Below are 18,253 nucleotides of genomic sequence, written 5' to 3'. Positions count from 1 at the left end.
GCAAGTGCATCATCATCAGGTAAAGTGCACTACCATCACGTACGTCATCTGTCTGAACTCTCACCGTCTGTTTTATGTAACGAATAGCTCGTGCAAATATGTACGAACCCATGTATATCTTTGTTGTGTCTGTATCTATGTCTATGTCTGCATACGTTTGTACGTGTGTGTGTGTGTGTATGTGAGTGTATGTCTGTCTGTGTATGTCCATCTTTGCACCTATTGATGGGATGCCGCTATCGCGGGATGCCGCTATGGAGAAAGCGTTGCTAAGCAACGTGCATTCTGATTGGTTCTTATATCATAGAGGCATCTGTTGTTAGCGCCTTAGCCGACACAAATGCATACGAGATTAGTTGGAGGGCTGTTGTGGTGGAGGGGAGAGTATATATATATATATGTATGTGTGTGTGTCTACGTGTCTGTCTGTTTGTAATGTTATCAGTTAATGGTTATCATTTAAATTCCATAAGTGATAAAATTTCAGCATATCTGCGTTATGTTACGTAATATTAGGCCATTCATATCGTCTATGCAAATTTTGGTTATTTAGCTTATTCGAGAGTTAACTGTTGTTATCAAGTATCATTCGTTCTTCACCTGAAATCATTTCATTCAGGCAAATGTAGTTAAAGAAGGACAAGGAAAAGTTAGTGAGCAGAAAAATTATGCAAATTTTACTTCCCAGGTTTATTTTCCATGTTTCTTGGCTAATTGCAGTGGTATTGTGATAGTGAATGTCTTTCATACACCACTCTCACTGCATGTGCAATGCATAATTAATCATCTTTCTTGCAGTTTCTACAGTGATACAATCGTTGTGGGTAGAGTTAGTTGGTTAAACATAGACATTTACCCATCCATTCACTCACCCAAATGCATTCCTCAATTGCCAAGAATGCATCATTCAGTGAAGACCATTTGAAAGGTCAATTATGGCATGTTTTAGGCGGGAGGGCGGGAAAGTTCTTTTCGTTTTTAATTTTTTTGTAGCAAATTCTAGAATAAAAGAGTGCATAAGCAAATTAGTGTGGTGAATCCTGGAAAAAATTGAGTTGTATTAAGACGGTATCGTATTAGATGAAAAGTGGAAATGATTTTCATTTTAAAACTTATTCTAGCTTTTCTTTTGTTCTATTCCATGCTGATGTTAACTAATTCGGATTATTGCAAAGTGTTGTTGTTAAAATTTTTTATCAGTTCTTCATTTCAAATTTTCAGGCCTTCATAATTTATTTTGCAACAAAAGATACTTTTGGTAGTGCAGAAGAGAGCAAAAAGAAATGACCGACAGGAAAGCAGTGATCAAAAATGCTGACATGTCAGAAGATATGCAGCAAGATGCTATTGATTGTGCAACACAGGCTTTAGAGAAGTTCATTTCTTTTACCAATATTCTGCGTTAATATACTTATTTCTTTTCTAAAAATGATAAATCCGATTGTGTAATCAAATCAAATCAAATGTTGAAGATTCTCATTAGAAGAAGGACATTCAACTTAGCCGGGAGTCTTTATTGCGGTTTAGATTTAATTCCCTTTTATCTTCACAATTCTCATCACGGAAGAATTTTGAAGATAAACGTTTTAAAATATTCTTATTCGTAGCTAGCTTATACAGAAATATTCAATAGCTCATCCACCTCTTTGAATTTAGAAAAGAACTTTCTAATGCTCTCAGAAGGACGAGTATCTTTAAATTGCGGTATTAAAATGTGATAAAAAGCATATACCTTAAATTATTTTCATGAAACATTGGTTGTTGGTAGTATTAGGTATGTACGAAGTACCGTCCTGAAATCCTTTTTACTCATTTGTATTACATGTATATGTTACATGACGTAGTCTTTTCTTTCATTGTTTATGGTTTTTTCTTTTTAGATATAATATCGAGAAAGATATAGCAGCGTATATAAAGAAAGAATTTGACAAGAAATACAACCCAACATGGCACTGTATTGTTGGTCGAAATTTCGGGTCATACGTTACACACGAAACAAAACACTTCATCTACTTTTATTTGGGCCAAGTAGCAATACTTTTGTTTAAGAGTGGCTGATTTTCTTCTTGGTCTATATTCCTCTTTTTCTTCCAAATGTTACGATTTTCATTATTTAAATTAGTTTTGATCTGGTCTTATGTACATTTTTGGTATTAATGATAACGGCGATAATGAAATGGACTGAAATACATGAATGTTTTCCATGAATGTTTTCTTTTTTTTTTCTTTTTTTCAAAAAAGTGTGGAAGTTGTATTTGATTTCTTTTACTGAATTTCCAGCATTTACAAAAATTTTCTGGATTTTCTACATTTCTTGCTACTTTGAATCATTAGAAAGAGCGAAAAATAATTACAGCTATGCAGGGTTAGTGCCTTAATTATTCTCTCTGGATACAAACGCGCAAACACACATATATGCACACACAAAAAGAATCTCATTGCATGTGATTTTTTATTTGTTTTTTTCCAATCGCATTAGTCGATAAAATACCCTTTGAGTGTTCTCCGCCAAACACGAAAATATTAAGCAGGATTTCCGGTTTCCCATTTGCAAACTGTGCCGATAATGCGATGAATTATTGCAGTACTTTTCTATCTGAATGCAAGGAAATTCGAACAGCACTGAGAACGTTAGTGCAATTATCATATTCCATGTTCACAAAATACATCCTATTGGGATGTTTGATTATCTCTAAAAAAATTCCAAGTTAGGTATCTGTTGCCATCCGTTTCTTTTTCCTGCAATGCCATGGAAAATTCATTCTCTTCATGCTATGCATCCGAAGCTTCCCCATACTGTTAGACAACCGACTCCGAGAAATTTTTAGTATTAATACAGCGCCATGTTTAGATGGATGTACAATCATCTCAAATTTCGGAAATCAACCGAATTGCATTTCCAAATTTAAGGAAAAAAATAAGGGTGTAATAAAAGCAAAAGAATATTTCTTATAATTTCACATGAGGAATCAAGAGAGGGTGAAAGTGACGAGTTTTTCTACTTGTTAAATTTCATAACATGCTTTTTCATCGGAGTGACTACAGCTATATGGTCATTTAGTAATGTTTTGAAGTGAATAAGAACATTTGCGTCAGAATAGTTGCATCCTGTAGTTAATCAACTTGTCAGACACACCTAGCATTTGTCAACATCCGTTGGATTTGCTCCATAATCATCAATATCACATCATACCTGTGAATGTCATTCTCCAATGTGGATAAATAGATGTTCAAAACGGTGAAGTTGCACTATACAATGTCACATAAAAATTTGAAACTTTAGTACGTTATGAATAACAAAGGAGATGATATCGTGTAAATACTGCATGTTCTGCAAATGCGTAAGATTATGCAATATGTGAATAATAAGGTTACATCAGTATTACATTAGACGTAAATGGTAAGAAAGCTGTGTAATGAGTTTTCACGTACTTCACAATCTGTTAATACTAATTATACAACTTCTTCATTACTTATGGGTTATACTTTCGTATGAAATATCATACATCATCGAATATATGCCAAAACACACATTATTACATTGCATAGTACTTTGAAAAAATATAAATTCTTCCTTCAAAAACCTAGTAGCTGGACATATATTCATGCAGAAACGTGAACTAACGTGTATGTCTCCACGTGTATTCAGATGTTCGCAAACTTATAGCTCTCGTAACGACTACCACTATGACGTTTGATTTAAAGCGATATAGAGCTGGTATGATTCTGAGTATCTCGAGTAGATTCTCTTTGGCAAATTGACAAATATCCGTCATTCTGACCACTTTTTGGGTTGTGATTTTTAGTTTGGGGGTGGTAATTTTTCATTTATAAAGGATTTTGCTCCAAGTGATTTTGATGAAATGTTGTAGTTTTAATAAAGAAAGTAAGTGATGCACAAATTAGATATTCATCAGAGTAATTCTCACTTATAGTAGCCTACGAGTATGACTTGGATATACGGTAGTTCTATAACGTTTCACGATTTACTGTAATTTATCGATCCACTAGTTGGGATGTTTGTAGCTGTGCATGTGTTGTGTGAGTTTTGCCGTAAAGGTTTGGATGATTTTAGTTTTAATGCTTAGATAGCAAAGGTTGCTAATATCTTTCTCCTCTTCATGTCTTTCTACTGCATAATTAACGATGAAATTAAGTAATAAAGTTATTAAGAAAAATTGGTGTATGTTAATGTTATTTTCCTTAGATAATGCGAAACATGTAATAGATGTAATTGTTTTGTTGAGATACAGATAATGGATGTTACGTTATTTCAGTAAAGTTTTTTTTTTGTTAGACATATTAATACAAAAGAGAATAATATATTTGAAATGTAGAATTCAGTTCCATTAAAAAGATTTCTTATTTTAAAAAATTTTTTTCAGCACCGTTACCCGCACATTCGGGTTTCTTTCTCTGCATATTTCTTACGAGCAGTTGGCTAAAGGATCGAAATGACAAACAGTACAACAGCAACAGCATTGCATCCATTAGTCCAGTGGGCTCAGCGTGATAAATTACTTTATTTGACTATTGAAATTGATAATGTAGTCGATCTCCAAATTACCGAAAAGTCTCTTCAAGTCAAGTAAGTTTTTGTCTAGTTACCATTAATAATGGATAAGTCTGTGATATTACGGTGGTGTAATGACTGTAGAACGTAGAACTACATATCTTTTAATGTGTAGGTCATACTCTTCATTATCAAATGAAACTGTTGTCTGGTGTATCGAAAATGATGTTTACCAAAGAAGTATTGTTTTCACTTGATACAGTCACGTCTGATCAACCTGTTAAGTTTATTTCTGTATGCATTATGCTTTACTTTTATTAAAGAGGTACATATGGTGGTAGCAAGGCACTTTATGAAGCTACTTTGGATTTTTATGCTGGAGTTAAGACGGATTACCGTAAGATTGCTAATGACAGACATTTGGAATTGGTTATCAACAAGGAAACAGCATCATGGTGGCCCCGATTGTCTAAGAGTAGTGCCAAGGTTTGCTTATTTTTGCTAACGTTCCGTCATTTCTATAGAAACGTAAATGATCACTTGAGGAAGGAAATAGAGCAACGGACTGTATTGAAAATGAATAATTTACAGTGCCCATTTATTACTGTTTGTTACAAATATCTCCAACAAGTATTCCAGAATTTTCCGTAATTCAGACGTTTATTTATTTAAAAATCATTACATTTTACAGCTTCCGTGGGTGAAGGTTGATTTTAACAAATGGAAGGATGAAGATGAAGATGAGGATGATATGAATGGTGGTGATCTTGATTTCCAGAATTACATGTCTAAGTTGGATGCAGGTGGCGCTGGTGCTCCAAATCTGGATGATTTTGATGATGATGACGAGGAAGATGGAGATGATGGTATATTTTATCCTCTTTTTCCTGCACTGCTTCACAGCATCAGTTGGTATTTTATTTCCGAAGAAATGCTTTTAATCAAAGTTTTTAAGAGTTCTGATTTTCTAGTTTTACAGATATGCCAGACTTAGAAGATGTTGATGACGAAGCAAAAGCAGGAGCTGCAACGGACGAAGAAAAGAAAGATAAGGTCGAAGCTGGTGATCAGAAAGAAGGAGTTGTGGAACAGTCATAAATTATTTTTCACCATCCGTTCCCTTTTTATTTCTTTCTCAACGTTCTAAATAATCATGAATGGTAGACCACATTTCTTTCTCATTTTATGCTAATTTTCATTTATCGACATCAAAAGTTCAGTGACAAATTTGTATATGCTTGTTCTCCTTTTTCCCTGCAAAAATGAGGTCAGCGTTGATTACTGTTAATGACATCATCAGTTATGTTAATGCTTAAAATGCTTACACATTAAACGCAGTTATGCAGAAGCGGAAAAAAGTTTTGGTTAAAAATTTCATTTATAATGGCACTTATCACTGAATAGAAGATGAAGGAGTGAGATCTCAAAATGGTTTTATCTTCTTACAGTTGTTTTGTCATTTCAGTTGGTCATTTAAATCGCTTAAGGTGGTTTCATTTTTCTCCTGTTGCCGCTAAACATGCGTACAAACATTTTTTGAAAATTTTGACCCACTTTTTCACTAGCCATTGTTTTGGCGTCTTATTTCAATCTAACGCTTTTAAATGGATTCATTCTTTATGCCTTTTTAAGCGGTATTGGACTTCATGTTCTTTCGTTATGTTAATGTGAAATATCGGTTTCTTTTAATTACTTATTATTATCATACTAATGAAAGAAATACTTTTTACTCATTTTTGCTCTTTTTTAAGATTTTGTTGAAAATAAAATGTTATTTGTTGCGAAGCATCATCCATTTTATTTGAAAATAAGTGCGTTAAATACATCATAAAGTATTTGTATTAAAAGAGTTTTCAGATTCAGTTTCTTTTTTTGTTTTATTATTGAAATATTAGAATTGCTGAAGCCGCTTTCGGTACAGCATTTCTGCGTCACCATTTTGTTCCCTTTCTTTAGACAGCAAATTTTCTTTCACCAAATGGTTTAAATACTTTTAGATTATTAAAATAAAAATCACATACACTGCCAGTGGACATTTAGATCTTCCATCTAACGAATGTTGGGAGTTTGCATGTCCTGGTGAACTTGTGGAAGATAATGAAATGCTTATCTGTGAAGCTGTTTCCCTTTCAATAAAATTGTTAAGATTAAGTTCATTCCATTTGTTGCGTTTCCAAAAGAGGAACGTAACGGATACTTTAACTCTTTAGTAATTTGTGTCTAGTACAGCTTATGTTTTATAAAAAAACATTGGTTTAGAGTTGGGTAAGAAAAGAGTAATTTAAGGCATTTCGAATACCATGCTAATAGAACAATCAGTAACAGCGATATTCTCTTTTTTTTTCAGTTTCTTGTTAATACTTGCATATTTTCTGTCCAGTTCAGCCTAGTATGGGAGAAACAGGAAATAATATTGTTAGGAATATTTTTTATGTTTATTTGTTTATGAGAAAAACAAAAATATAGTTTGGAGATATTGGAACAGTTTTCATTACTGGCATTAATGAAAGGGAGAAAGCTTAAAGATTGTGCTAAAGTGTTACTGAGGTAGAAAAAATAGTTTGGCTCTTTGAAATTGAAGGTTTCTATGTAATGTTGATTCTTTATTGATAAATGGCTGAATCTAAATTACATTAGACAAAAGTAATAAGACTTAGCAGTCTTATCAAAATAATGTCAAATGTTTGGAAACTTCATTGTTATATAGCAGCATTTTCACTGTTTTTTCCTTCCAATTTTAGTATTATGAAGCTTAGGAAATAGGGTGATTAAACAACCAAGAGATATAAGAGAACTTCAAAAACTAGCAAAAAGTAGTTCATGTTTTCATCACATTGCTATCTAGCATGCGCGAAAATCAGTTAATACGGGTTTTCCGATGATTATAAAAGTTATTGAACCTATACAGCTGAAGGAGATATGACATGATATCCTTATTCTGACTCTTTAGAAATTAGTATGCAGTTGTTTCAAAGTACGAATTACATAAATGGTAAATCCTTTATTAAACTGTATTAAAATGAAGATGATGGCCACTGATGATCAGTAGCAATTCATTTATTTCCGATCATTTTCGCGAAGCGAAGAAGGACATCGAAAGGTTTCATCTTTTTCTTTTTTGCTCAGTACTTTTTTCATCTTTTTTTTTGCTTCTCTTTTTAATCTTCGTCTTTTTTTGATAGAAATGTTGAATGTATCAATATAAAATATCATTAAATCATTTAAAGGAATTCTGCATGATATCATTGTAATTAACGGAATACTTAGGATAATTTTATTTGATATTTTTTGCAATCTAAAATCTAAATTGACATGGACAAGAACAAACAACCAAAAGAATGTTACACAGATAGTGATGTGTTGAATCGTTTCATTTTGGATATTCCGCTGTTATTGTTGTTGTTGTTGATGTTGTACTTCATTTCAAGTACATTTTGTAAGATCATTTCAAGTATACCTATTACATATTACATTTACACTTTCTATTACAAACGCATTTACTCGCAATTTTTTTCGTTTCTCCTTTTCGAATGTTGATTCGAATTCAATACATTTCGTTTTTGATCTGAACTTTTCATTTGGCGTCTCTTCGCTGGTTAATTGTACTTCCGTCATACAATAAAGTTTACCTGTGGACAGTTCTCTTTCTTCCCCTTTCTTTCTCGCTGTATCTGTCTTTGGAATACACTTTCTTCTCCTTCCATCATTTTATCATATTTCCACTTGTGTATCTACTGTATGCGATAACCGATCTGGAAATGTAACATTTCAACCTCCATTGATGGCTGTCTCCACATCTTCTCTGGCAGCAGTCCAATAGTGAATAGAATTTTAATATGACTAGCGAATATGATGATGATGAGTGCTGTGTATGTGTCGGCCCGTTCATGTATGTATGTATGTCCGTGTATACTTGCATATGTATATGTTCGTGTATATAGTATGTCGTCTTAACCTAATGTTTATTTATTCATTTAGTTCCATTCTATTAATTTTATAAATGGGCAGGAGATTTTTTTTAAACAGATTTTCCTCCTTAACGATAACATTTTATGATAGATTAGATTTGCTCTACTAGTTAGCAGTAAAAAATTGAAAGTTATTTCATTGGATTAAATTATTTAGATATTAGATGTGAGACTGAAGTGCTAGAAATGATTTTTGATCAGTTTTGCAAAAATTTTGTTATTATTTCCTTTTAATTTTTTTATATTTTCAGTAAATACTGAGAATCCTCAACAAGTTAAAAAAGAATTAAGTGAATGTGAATCGTTTTCAAAGATTTTGTTTTTGTTACTAATTAACTCTGGTTTGAAGCTAAGGTATATATATATATATATATATAAAATATTCATGGGATATTTCAAAAAGCAAACTGGTGGGAGATTTTGTATTTTTCATTTAATTAAATTTTTTACTTTGGTCAGATAAATTATAAAAAAATAAAAGAATCATGTATTACTTTTTATTACTTGGAGTTTAGTTTTAAACTAAACAACTAGTAAGAAGTGATTGCATTGTTGTAAACTTAAACTATATATGAGCATTTATATAATGCATATAGATATTTATAGGTGGAAATTTAACTAGGAAATGTAGGTTTTGTTTACCTCATTCGTGTATCAGTTTTTCAGCGTGTCAAATACGCCGTGCAATGGACATTGATTTGATGGTTGTTTTTTTTTCTTTTTTTGTCTGTTCCCTCCTTTTTTCCGTATCCATATGATGTAGATGGGAATGGATAATTTTTGGTTCAAATAAAAAACCGAGAAATTTGTTTGAAAAGTGTTCAAAATTTTCTTGAACATCTAATTATTCTCTTAAAAAGTTCAAAAGGCCAAACAAATGTATTTTGTCTGTGTAGAGCACTGTCGTAAAATTTATTACATTTTTGTCTATATTCATAATTTTTTTTTATGACACCAGTTAAAAAGTTCCAAACTGACTTTTGCTGAATTTTAAAGAGTTGATATTCAAAGTAAGCCTGTAAATGATATTTGACATATTTCATCCCAAATCCTAAGCTCACGTCGTCTCACACACGTACCTTTGTACGTTATAGTGAATCCTTTTATTTTCTCACTTACAAGACGGTTTTTATGTATTTTTTTTTTAATTCTTTGATTCTTAAATCTTTAATAAAAATACATTGAAAGAGATGATGGGTAAGGTAGAGGTGAGATGATGACGATAAGGATACAAGGAATTCCATATATATATATATATATATATATATATATATATATATATATATGTTATTGGTTATATTATAATGTAGCTAGGTGTGAGAAGGAGCATAGGCTTGCTATAATGATTATTTCCAGTGTTTCTATTTATTTGAGGTTTGTTACAAATTGCTGTTTCATTTTTGTCTTCCCGAATACAAACTAATTGTGAGTTGAACTTTAAACGTAAAATAATTCATACCATTTTCTCATTTTGAAAGGAGAAACATTTCGAACAATGATTTGTAGAATACTTCATTTTTTTATTAAAATATTTGAAGATATTGTTGATGCAATATGATATATTAGTGTGTAATTGTTGATTTTACACTTTAAAAATCAACTGATTTTACATTTTAAAAAAGTCATACTATATTAGTATACGCTATTAGAAGTTGTTTGAGAAAATAACTGCTGCATTACTCAATACTGTGCATAAATTTTATGTACAGTGTAGTTAGACCTTTTTAATAGTTTAGTCTTTTAACAAAATTTAAGAAATAATAAGTCGTAGAGTTGTTTTCTTGTTTGTGCAGTTTTAATCTTTACAATATTATTTTTTGAAGCTGCGTTTGTTTTGAAATTCTTCCGTCCATGTTAACTTTTGGGATTATTACTTTCATTTTCAGAAGCTAACAATTTCCACAGGACTGCATTTTGTGAATGTCTGCTGAGGTAAATTGCATGACCGGCGGTAATTCGGGAATCCATCATCAGCAGGAAGAACCTATAACGGATGGGATGGAAAACAATGTTGTACTAACGACTACACCCGCAGCTGTTAAATCAATTTCCACTGAAGAAACAGACCTTTTTCCGGAAACTACCGGTACCAATAACCACCCGGTCGGAACGCTATGTTCTGTATCAGGTCCTGGGTCGGGAAGTAGAAGTCAGAAATCGAAAAAGCGACAAAATCAAAAAACTTTTAGTCTAATGGATATTTTCGATATGCATAAAGGAATTGGAAGTTGGGCCGATGCTGCTGCAGCTGATGCTCATGCAACTTCTTACTCGCCTTCTACCATACAGGTTTAAAGTTCGATATTATAATATATACTATAAAATTAATTTTTGTTGTAGCAATCGGTTATGGATTTCTTACGGATTTCGTCATTTTTCTGTGTTTCATCTGTTGGTGATCATTTCAGGAATCTCCCGACGGTAAGCAGGTTTCTAATGCAATGCAACGAGCAAGTGCATCACAGCAAGGTGATTGGGACCAGTATCAGAATACCGACGGCAATATGCATCCATCCTTACTAGGTTTAGACCGAGCAACACATTCTAGAAATGTGGATTTGGCTAATTTGCCGGATAGGCCACCGTTTGAAGTTAAAGTGACCAATATTAATTATAAGTCGTCCGACAGCGATCTCTTCTATTTCTTTGGTGGTGAAAGCAATGTAAGTCACCAGATATTCAACTTCGTATCATGTCAGGTTTTGATTGCAGTGAATAAGAAATTGCTCAGGGCTAGCTGATCTAAAAGTCCAATTTAGAATTGAGAGGGAGGGAAACTTCTCACGATGGACTAAATTAGTTTAGATATGCTTTGGCCGGTAGCATATTGGTTCGAACATTATAGGTAAAGCACAGAGATGACCGGTTCGATTCCATTATAGGTTTTTCCATCGCTAAGTCAGCAAATTTGTTACATATAAATAAATTTGCGTTACAGCCATGGTAAATCATGAGTTCGCCGAGTTTCTGCAACAGTTCGCATGTTCCAGTATTTGGTAATATGCTACTTTGCGAAACCACTGCCTGTAGGACTTGTAGTGATCGAGAGTTGGCTATCTAGCACATCCTGCTTAATTGCCTTAGTTTGATCACATACAGATATTAATTTAGATTGCGGTATTACTAAAGTTGTTGCACCTTTTCTCAGTTCATCGTTGCATAGTTGTTTACTATTTACAATGAAGGCATTTCTCAATGTTTTTAATTTACAGGTTGTAAATATTCGTTCTGAAGGTCAAACTGTTAGACGCGGTACTGCGATCGTTTCGTTATCATCCCAAGAAGCTCTTGCGAACGCTCTAAAAATGAATAGCATGGTGAATTCTGCGTTTTCCCTAGAAACAAATTGTTCTTTTACATTTTTTAAAAAATTATCAAGCAAATTTTATCCTTGTTTAAGGTTACAGCTTCATGAAGTAGGCCTACATATTATCTCTTTTTCGTTACATTTTTTTTTTTTTGATTCGTTCACTTTTCTAACTAACTCGTCCATCAATTCCAGGAACTACAAGGCCGATCGCTGAGGATATCACTTCGAGATCATCAACCTCGTCCATCTGTTGGTGGCGGTAGGATACCTCTGCAAGATCATCAGTCACGGTTACATTTTAGTAGCAGTAATGTGGGACCAAATAATGCTTATGGACACTACAGGAATAATGGTAGCTGTCACGAAGGAGGCTACAACACGTTGCCTCATCCCCGCCGAGGACCTCCACCGGTACCGTATCATGCTTATAATTCAGATGGTCGTAATAATCGCTTACCTCTCCAACACTGCTCCTCATATCGTGGTCGAGGTTTGTTTTGAAATTCCGATTAATTGGAACTAAATGATTTGTTTAAATCCAAGAAATTCATAATTGAAATTTATATAAATAAAATTGAAGTTGCTTTTATATGATAAACGTTTTTTTTTTTTTTTTTACCATAGAATATTAATTTTCCTTCATATGCAGTGTTAAATTGATGCTTCAGATAATCGAAGGTACGACTATGACAATCGTCTATTGCGTCATCCAAAGCCTGGAAATCAATTTTCTCCTCGTTTTACGGTTCATTTATAATTTCTGCTTTCTTTTTATACAGTACTTCACCAATTGTTTGGACCACAAAAATTAAGGCTGGAAATTTTTAGAATCGTAGTTCTGCTGATTCATATGGTATATCTCCCAGACCGTCACCACTTAATGAAAATCCTTTTTTCCATGTGGAAATAGAGAACGATGCCGATAAAAGGTAGACTGCATTATCTGCAATATTAACAATACATTCTTTTAACATCTTCCAACACTGTATTCATGTTTTGTTATATCCTTGTTATAAAGATGTAGTTGTTTTAATGATGTAAAGGAACAGTAAATGGATTAAAGTAATTGTTTCAGAGGTGCTGGACGTATTCGGACGGAAAGCGTACGAAGTAGTACTACAGATGGTACCGAAAAACATGAGAGACGTAAGCTGCAACTGCAGCCTCGGACGAAACCTCTTAATAGTACCGGAGATGATTTGCCTGCCAGGCCAACCAATATTTTTGGTCTTGCGAAACCCGTAGATACTTATGAAAAAGAAAAGCAGGTAGATAGTTTTTTATCTCCCAATAATTAAATTTAAGAAAATTTCGTTGTGGAAGGTTTGAATTTGAAATGCGTAATTCGTATTATGATTTTAAACTTTTGTTTGAGTGAACTTTTGTTCATATTCTTTTAGGCGGAAGAGCGATTGCGATTAGAAAACGAAGCTTTCAAAGCAGCCGAACAGCGATCAAGAAAAGTTGGTACCGTAGAAACCGTATTTGATTCTCATCTTTTCTAATTTATTTGTTGTAAAGTCGAAAGAATTTTGCTGTTAAATATTGCATTTTAACGATGAAAAATACTGAGTTCTGTGTCTTTCAGGTCAGCGAACGTGCTGTTTCTGTTCCCACATCTCCCTTACTAATCCATGGACAGGTTTCCGTGGTAGCAGAACCCTCGTCACATGATGATCGTGAAAATCTTCCACTGCTAGTCCAAAAAGCTGTTCCAGAAGTAAATTGTAAATCACTGGGGAATGATGAAAAGTTTAGAACTTCAGTTATTCCTCAATTAGCTAGTAATGAAGAGCGCGTGAAACAAGCAGAAACACCATCCTTTGTAGATACATTAACATCAGTTCCAAAACTTCCATCTCCACCCCTTGAATCATCCATTGCAATAGTCCGTCGACAATCATTTTCAAGTGTAAGTCATTTTGATTTCTTTATTATAATTTGTCCTAGCGCTTCAGTCTCATATTGATATTCTGAATTTCTCGTTTTCATATAATTTTGGATGTAAAAAGGAAGATGGTAAAAAAGAATGATGTCTTCAAAATCTCAGAAAAATCCTCAATTCTCATTGATAGTTTAAAAACATGCAATTTTGAAAATGTTGTTTGCGCTTATATTTTCGAATACGCTATAAAATTTAGTGATTTTTTTTCGTGATGAAAGTTGATTTTTTTTAGTATCCTGAAATGTCTGAAACGCGTGCACCTACAACATTAATGCGGACGCGAAACAGTTACAATCGAACATTTACTCGCTCCCGGGATTCTGTCCGTACGCAGTTTCAATCTAACAAATTACACAGTATTCCAGGTTTAGTTTTAGCAATGTTGCCACATGGATTTCGCATATTATATTCTCATAGTAATTCTCTCCAGGGCTATATGACAGGATGGTTTTTTGCGGAACATCGATAGTATAGTCTAAGCGGTTATATCAATAATTGAATTGCAGTTGCATTTACTATGCTGTGATATAGAACTATGTAAACTGAAGTATCAGTTTTAGCTAAATGATGCTTTTTTAGTGCGTCGAGGGAAAAGTGGCTCACGTCGCGGTGGTGCAAATAGTGGAGGCTTAGGATCGGACAGAGACAAGCATTTTGTAGTTAGTAAAGAGAAAGTTGAGGACGACAATGGTACTTCAAATGTGGAACCTATTGTACCTAATGGTCCGAAACAACTTGAAAATGGACCAAAACCGGAACGACAAGCCTTATCAAAGGAAGAAAAACGTGAGTTCTTGACGACGACAGCTAAACAGCAATGGCAACAGCAGTCCGACCAACAATGTTCTAAAAGAGAGAAGAAAAAACAGGTCTCCTCCAGATTTGTATATATCAGCAAAAAATTCTGGAGTGAACGGAATTTGTTGAATTCTTAGGTACACACACTCACACTTTCTATAGTTGCAAGCTTTTTTTATTTTTTTTTTTTTCAAAATTTTTAAAACAATTGTTTTTTATTTTGTAGGCTGCCGTTGTAACATCAAACATTTTGTTATTATGAGGTTGATAAGTTGAGTAATTTAGATGAGTTCTAGACTGGTACCAATTCACTGGTTGATTTTTGGGAAGCGGCCAACAATTATACAATTATACTAATAAAATTATTGTTACAGGCAGTAGCAGCGAGGGAAATGCCGAAGTATGTAGAACAGAAGCCGTTTACATTTTCATCCGAGAACAAATATGCAGCACTTCTGGATGCAGATGATTGAAATTTCGTGGATGGCATTGATGACATAAAAATTTTGTTTGTCTTTCAGATAAAAACTCATGCAGTTGAAAAATAGAAGCTGAGAAAATGATATCTTAAGTTCCAGGAAATTGTATAATTTCAAAAATACAATAAATTTAAGAATTAGAGGATGACCGAGTGATCGGTTGGCAATCGATAAGTAAGATGAATTTACCTTCGGCACTATACAAATTGTATCAAATTACCCAGTGGTGTTTCTTTTTTACTCTCGTTTTCTTTTTTACTCTTGTCATGTTAATTTTGTTTCTTTATCAAAATTGCATATTCGTTTGTGTTTGTTTTTCCGTTACTATACATTGTAAAAAATAAACGAAATAATCCACAGTTTGGATCAGCTTACTTGAGTTCCTTTTTCGAAATTTTCGAAGATTATGCAAAAAATTTCCATTGCTCAGGTATTATGGAGTTTTCAGTTCAAAAAGATTCACAGTTTTTTTCTTGAAAAAATTATGAAATGTGAAACTACTAGAAGTTGTTCTCGAGATTATTTCGGGACATTTGTACACATTCAAGAATAATAATGACTCGGAACTTTCTTTTGTACTTTCCCAGCAACTGTTTATGAGGCATCACAAAATTCTATTTATTCTCATTTTGTAGCATGTCATAGTTGTAGATGCAAGAAACTGTTGTATTTATATTGTGTTTCGGGATGAACGGATGGACGGCATTTAACAGACCTATTTGGCTGTTCTTTTTTATTTTTGTATCATTTGTTTCATCAGCCGAGTTCACATTTCTTTCCATGAAAAAATTTATAAATTTTTGAATTGCTTGTGTTACAGTTTTCCTCGTGGTTCATTTCAATAAATCCCCCATCTTTTCTTCACATATATATGTATATATACCAATGGTCTCAGTCTTTTCACTTTCGTTAGGAGGCTGTAGATCTACATATTCTGTTTGTGTTTATCTGTGTATGCTTTTCTACATGTAATTTTCATAATAGATCTCTTTCAATTTCAAAATTGAATATAATTTTCCTGAAAAGTTTTTTTTTTTTTTGTTCTACAAGTTACGAATTAATATAGTTTTGTGTGAGGAAATGGAACCGATAATGAGCTTGCTAAAATTAGTAGATATGTTTATGCATTTGACAGGTGGACGGACATGGTAATTATTTTATGGAAAACTATATTATAAAAGTAAGCAGTCGTTCATTTCCATTTAAATTTGATTTTAGTTTCTCTTTTTCTTTGTTTTCTACCATTTCTGCACTAATTTGTCGTGGTTTTTGATCAATGAATTTGCATTTTCGTATGAATTTTTATTTTCATGGAGTGATTGATTATATTGTCGTTTACATTTTTGCTACTATATTATTGATAAACTTACAGCTAATCATTTTGCAGTATAGATTCGATCAACAATAAAACGTATGGGAACAAGAAAACCGTTATATCAGGCTTTCAATATTAATTTTCGCTCGAAATCGAAATAATGAAAATACGGAGGTTCTATATTTGATAAAATGTTTCATTTGGTAATCATTATTGTTTTTTGAGTAGAAAAATTGTTCGAATTAGTTTTCATCAAGTCATTAATATTCGTTATGCCTGTAAAATATCCAATCTCCCTGGTACTCTCGGAAAAATACCATCGATTGAAATGGAAATGATAATGTATCAATTGATAGAAGTATTTAAATGAAATTCATATATTGGGAGCAGATAGTTGTTTTAAGTTATAAATTTACTACTTAGACATTACAAGTTGTCAATTTTAATGCACCAACCGTTGAGTAATGCTAAATCATTAGCAAAATGCTTAATCAATTGTTCACGTCGAACATAATTGTCGACATTTCTATACATTGTTCTCTTGTGTTCAACAAGCTGTAATATTTTTATTTGTATGTATTTTTTTTAATTTGGTAATCTAAAATTTTATAATACAATTTTTGTTGAAGTCAGTTGGACTAGTGAACCGTTGTTCATTGGTGATTTAATGAAATACTCCAAAATAACTGTTTGATTAAATTACGAAGATCTTTCGGATTCATTAGTAATCGTGTACAAATCCTCTTAGCTAATTCTCGCAAGCTTTTCTAATTAATTAACACATAAATTAATATGAAATGCATTCCATCATTATTCTAGTAGAAATTTGTTTTTCAATTCGCAATAATAAATTTTTGGATAAATGTAATTTCAGTTCTCCAGATGTTCAATGTCCAAAATTTAACCTTGTTTTTGATGATCGAATAATCGATCCTACGTGGTACGGTACCACCTGCCATACGTTCCGCTATAGCTTCAATGTATTGCACCCGTTTCGGTAGTGATATCCATTTCCAGGTGCAAAAGATTCGATCGATTTGTTTCCTACGAGTTATTCTTCGAAACTAAAAGTTAATTTGGTATGGGAACGATTATTCGGCTGATTTTTGATCCGGACATTAAACTAATGTTTCAAATTTTTTTTAGTCGCTTTTATACATTTCCTATCAAATGATCGATACAAAAAAAAAAAAATTCTTTTATCTAAAACAAAAAGGATTTCCTGACAAATTGTTGAATGATAATAGCAGCGTGGTTTTTCATTTCTTCATGATGTTTTTGAAGGATTGCTTCCGTCTCTGACAGTGGCACTTGATTTGGTTTCAAACGTTGTTGTCGCAGATAAGCAGTAACACTTGAAGCATTCATACGTGCTATCGTTTCGTACTTCATCATTTCATATGCTTTGGTCTGTCGAACTTCATTCAGTTTACGCAATATTTCTCCACTTGATTTCAACAGTTCATCATGTTTCTTTATAGATTTACTATAATTTTGAAGTTAAATGACCCGAATTTAAATGTTTTCTTTTTTGGACTTCCTTGAGTTTTAAAATCTCATCTCAGAACGAAAATAAATGCAATATTTCTTTGCTTAGTGTTCTCGGTGTTCTTTTCGGATTGCTGAAAACATAAAATCAGATAATATGATTTTAACACCTTTAAATTTTAGAACCTAAGTTTGAATAAGTCCTACTAACCGGCTCGAAATCCTTGGACTATTATCAAGATTCTCGTCCAATTGTAGTGCTTTGACTGAATTGTCCATTTCTGTCAATTCCGATTCTTGATATTTGCAATACATGTGGATTAGATCCAGACTCAGTGTAGCACTAGATTTTCGCTGAACTCAGTCTGTGCATTAGCTAAATTAGAGGTTCTTATTTAAGGTATGAATGAAAAGATCATATGAATTAAGAAAACCTT

At 32.9% G+C, this 18,253-nt stretch overlaps 4 protein-coding genes across 4 annotated transcripts; 3 read left to right on the top strand and 1 right to left on the bottom strand.

Annotated features, from left to right (window-relative positions):
• Positions 1–1,283: 1,283 nt before the first annotated feature.
• Bma-dlc-1 (Dynein light chain 1, cytoplasmic, putative) lies at positions 1,284–2,058 on the top strand (the record flags this gene model as incomplete). Its single annotated transcript, XM_001897449.2, has 2 exons — positions 1,284–1,375; positions 1,881–2,058. 2 exons carry the CDS (start codon positions 1,284–1,286, stop codon positions 2,056–2,058), a joined length of 270 nt encoding a protein of 89 aa, XP_001897484.1.
• Positions 2,059–4,454: 2,396 nt separating this feature from the next.
• Positions 4,455–5,611, top strand: Bma-daf-41 (putative 19.4 kDa protein ZC395.10 in chromosome III, putative; the record flags this gene model as incomplete). The annotated part of the gene is made up of 4 exons (XM_001897451.1): positions 4,455–4,588; positions 4,837–4,999; positions 5,205–5,379; positions 5,493–5,611. 4 exons carry the CDS (start codon positions 4,455–4,457, stop codon positions 5,609–5,611), a joined length of 591 nt encoding a protein of 196 aa, XP_001897486.1.
• Positions 5,612–10,401: 4,790 nt separating this feature from the next.
• Positions 10,402–15,007, top strand: Bm4621 (RNA binding protein, putative; the record flags this gene model as incomplete). Its single annotated transcript, XM_043077400.1, has 12 exons — positions 10,402–10,770; positions 10,890–11,144; positions 11,694–11,798; positions 11,984–12,281; positions 12,460–12,536; positions 12,620–12,720; positions 12,867–13,059; positions 13,192–13,254; positions 13,380–13,703; positions 13,969–14,101; positions 14,316–14,605; positions 14,909–15,007. 12 exons carry the CDS (start codon positions 10,402–10,404, stop codon positions 15,005–15,007), a joined length of 2,307 nt encoding a protein of 768 aa, XP_042933334.1.
• A 1,747-nt stretch (positions 15,008–16,754) lies between these two features.
• Bm9229 (Uncharacterized protein) lies at positions 16,755–18,131 on the bottom strand (the record flags this gene model as incomplete). Its single annotated transcript, XM_001897453.1, has 4 exons — positions 16,755–16,883; positions 17,234–17,392; positions 17,556–17,814; positions 18,028–18,131. The coding sequence occupies 4 exons, from the start codon at positions 18,129–18,131 to the stop codon at positions 16,755–16,757; spliced, it is 651 nt and encodes a 216-aa protein (XP_001897488.1).
• Between the last annotated feature and the right edge of the window lie 122 nt (positions 18,132–18,253).

Source organism: Brugia malayi (genome assembly GCF_000002995.4).
Source record: "Brugia malayi strain FR3 genome assembly, contig: Bm_v4_Chr1_scaffold_001, whole genome shotgun sequence".
In the NCBI taxonomy this organism is placed as follows: domain Eukaryota; kingdom Metazoa; phylum Nematoda; class Chromadorea; order Rhabditida; family Onchocercidae; genus Brugia; species Brugia malayi.
Note: the sequence above shows the minus strand (reverse complement) of the source record. Positions and strands in the feature narration are given on the sequence as shown.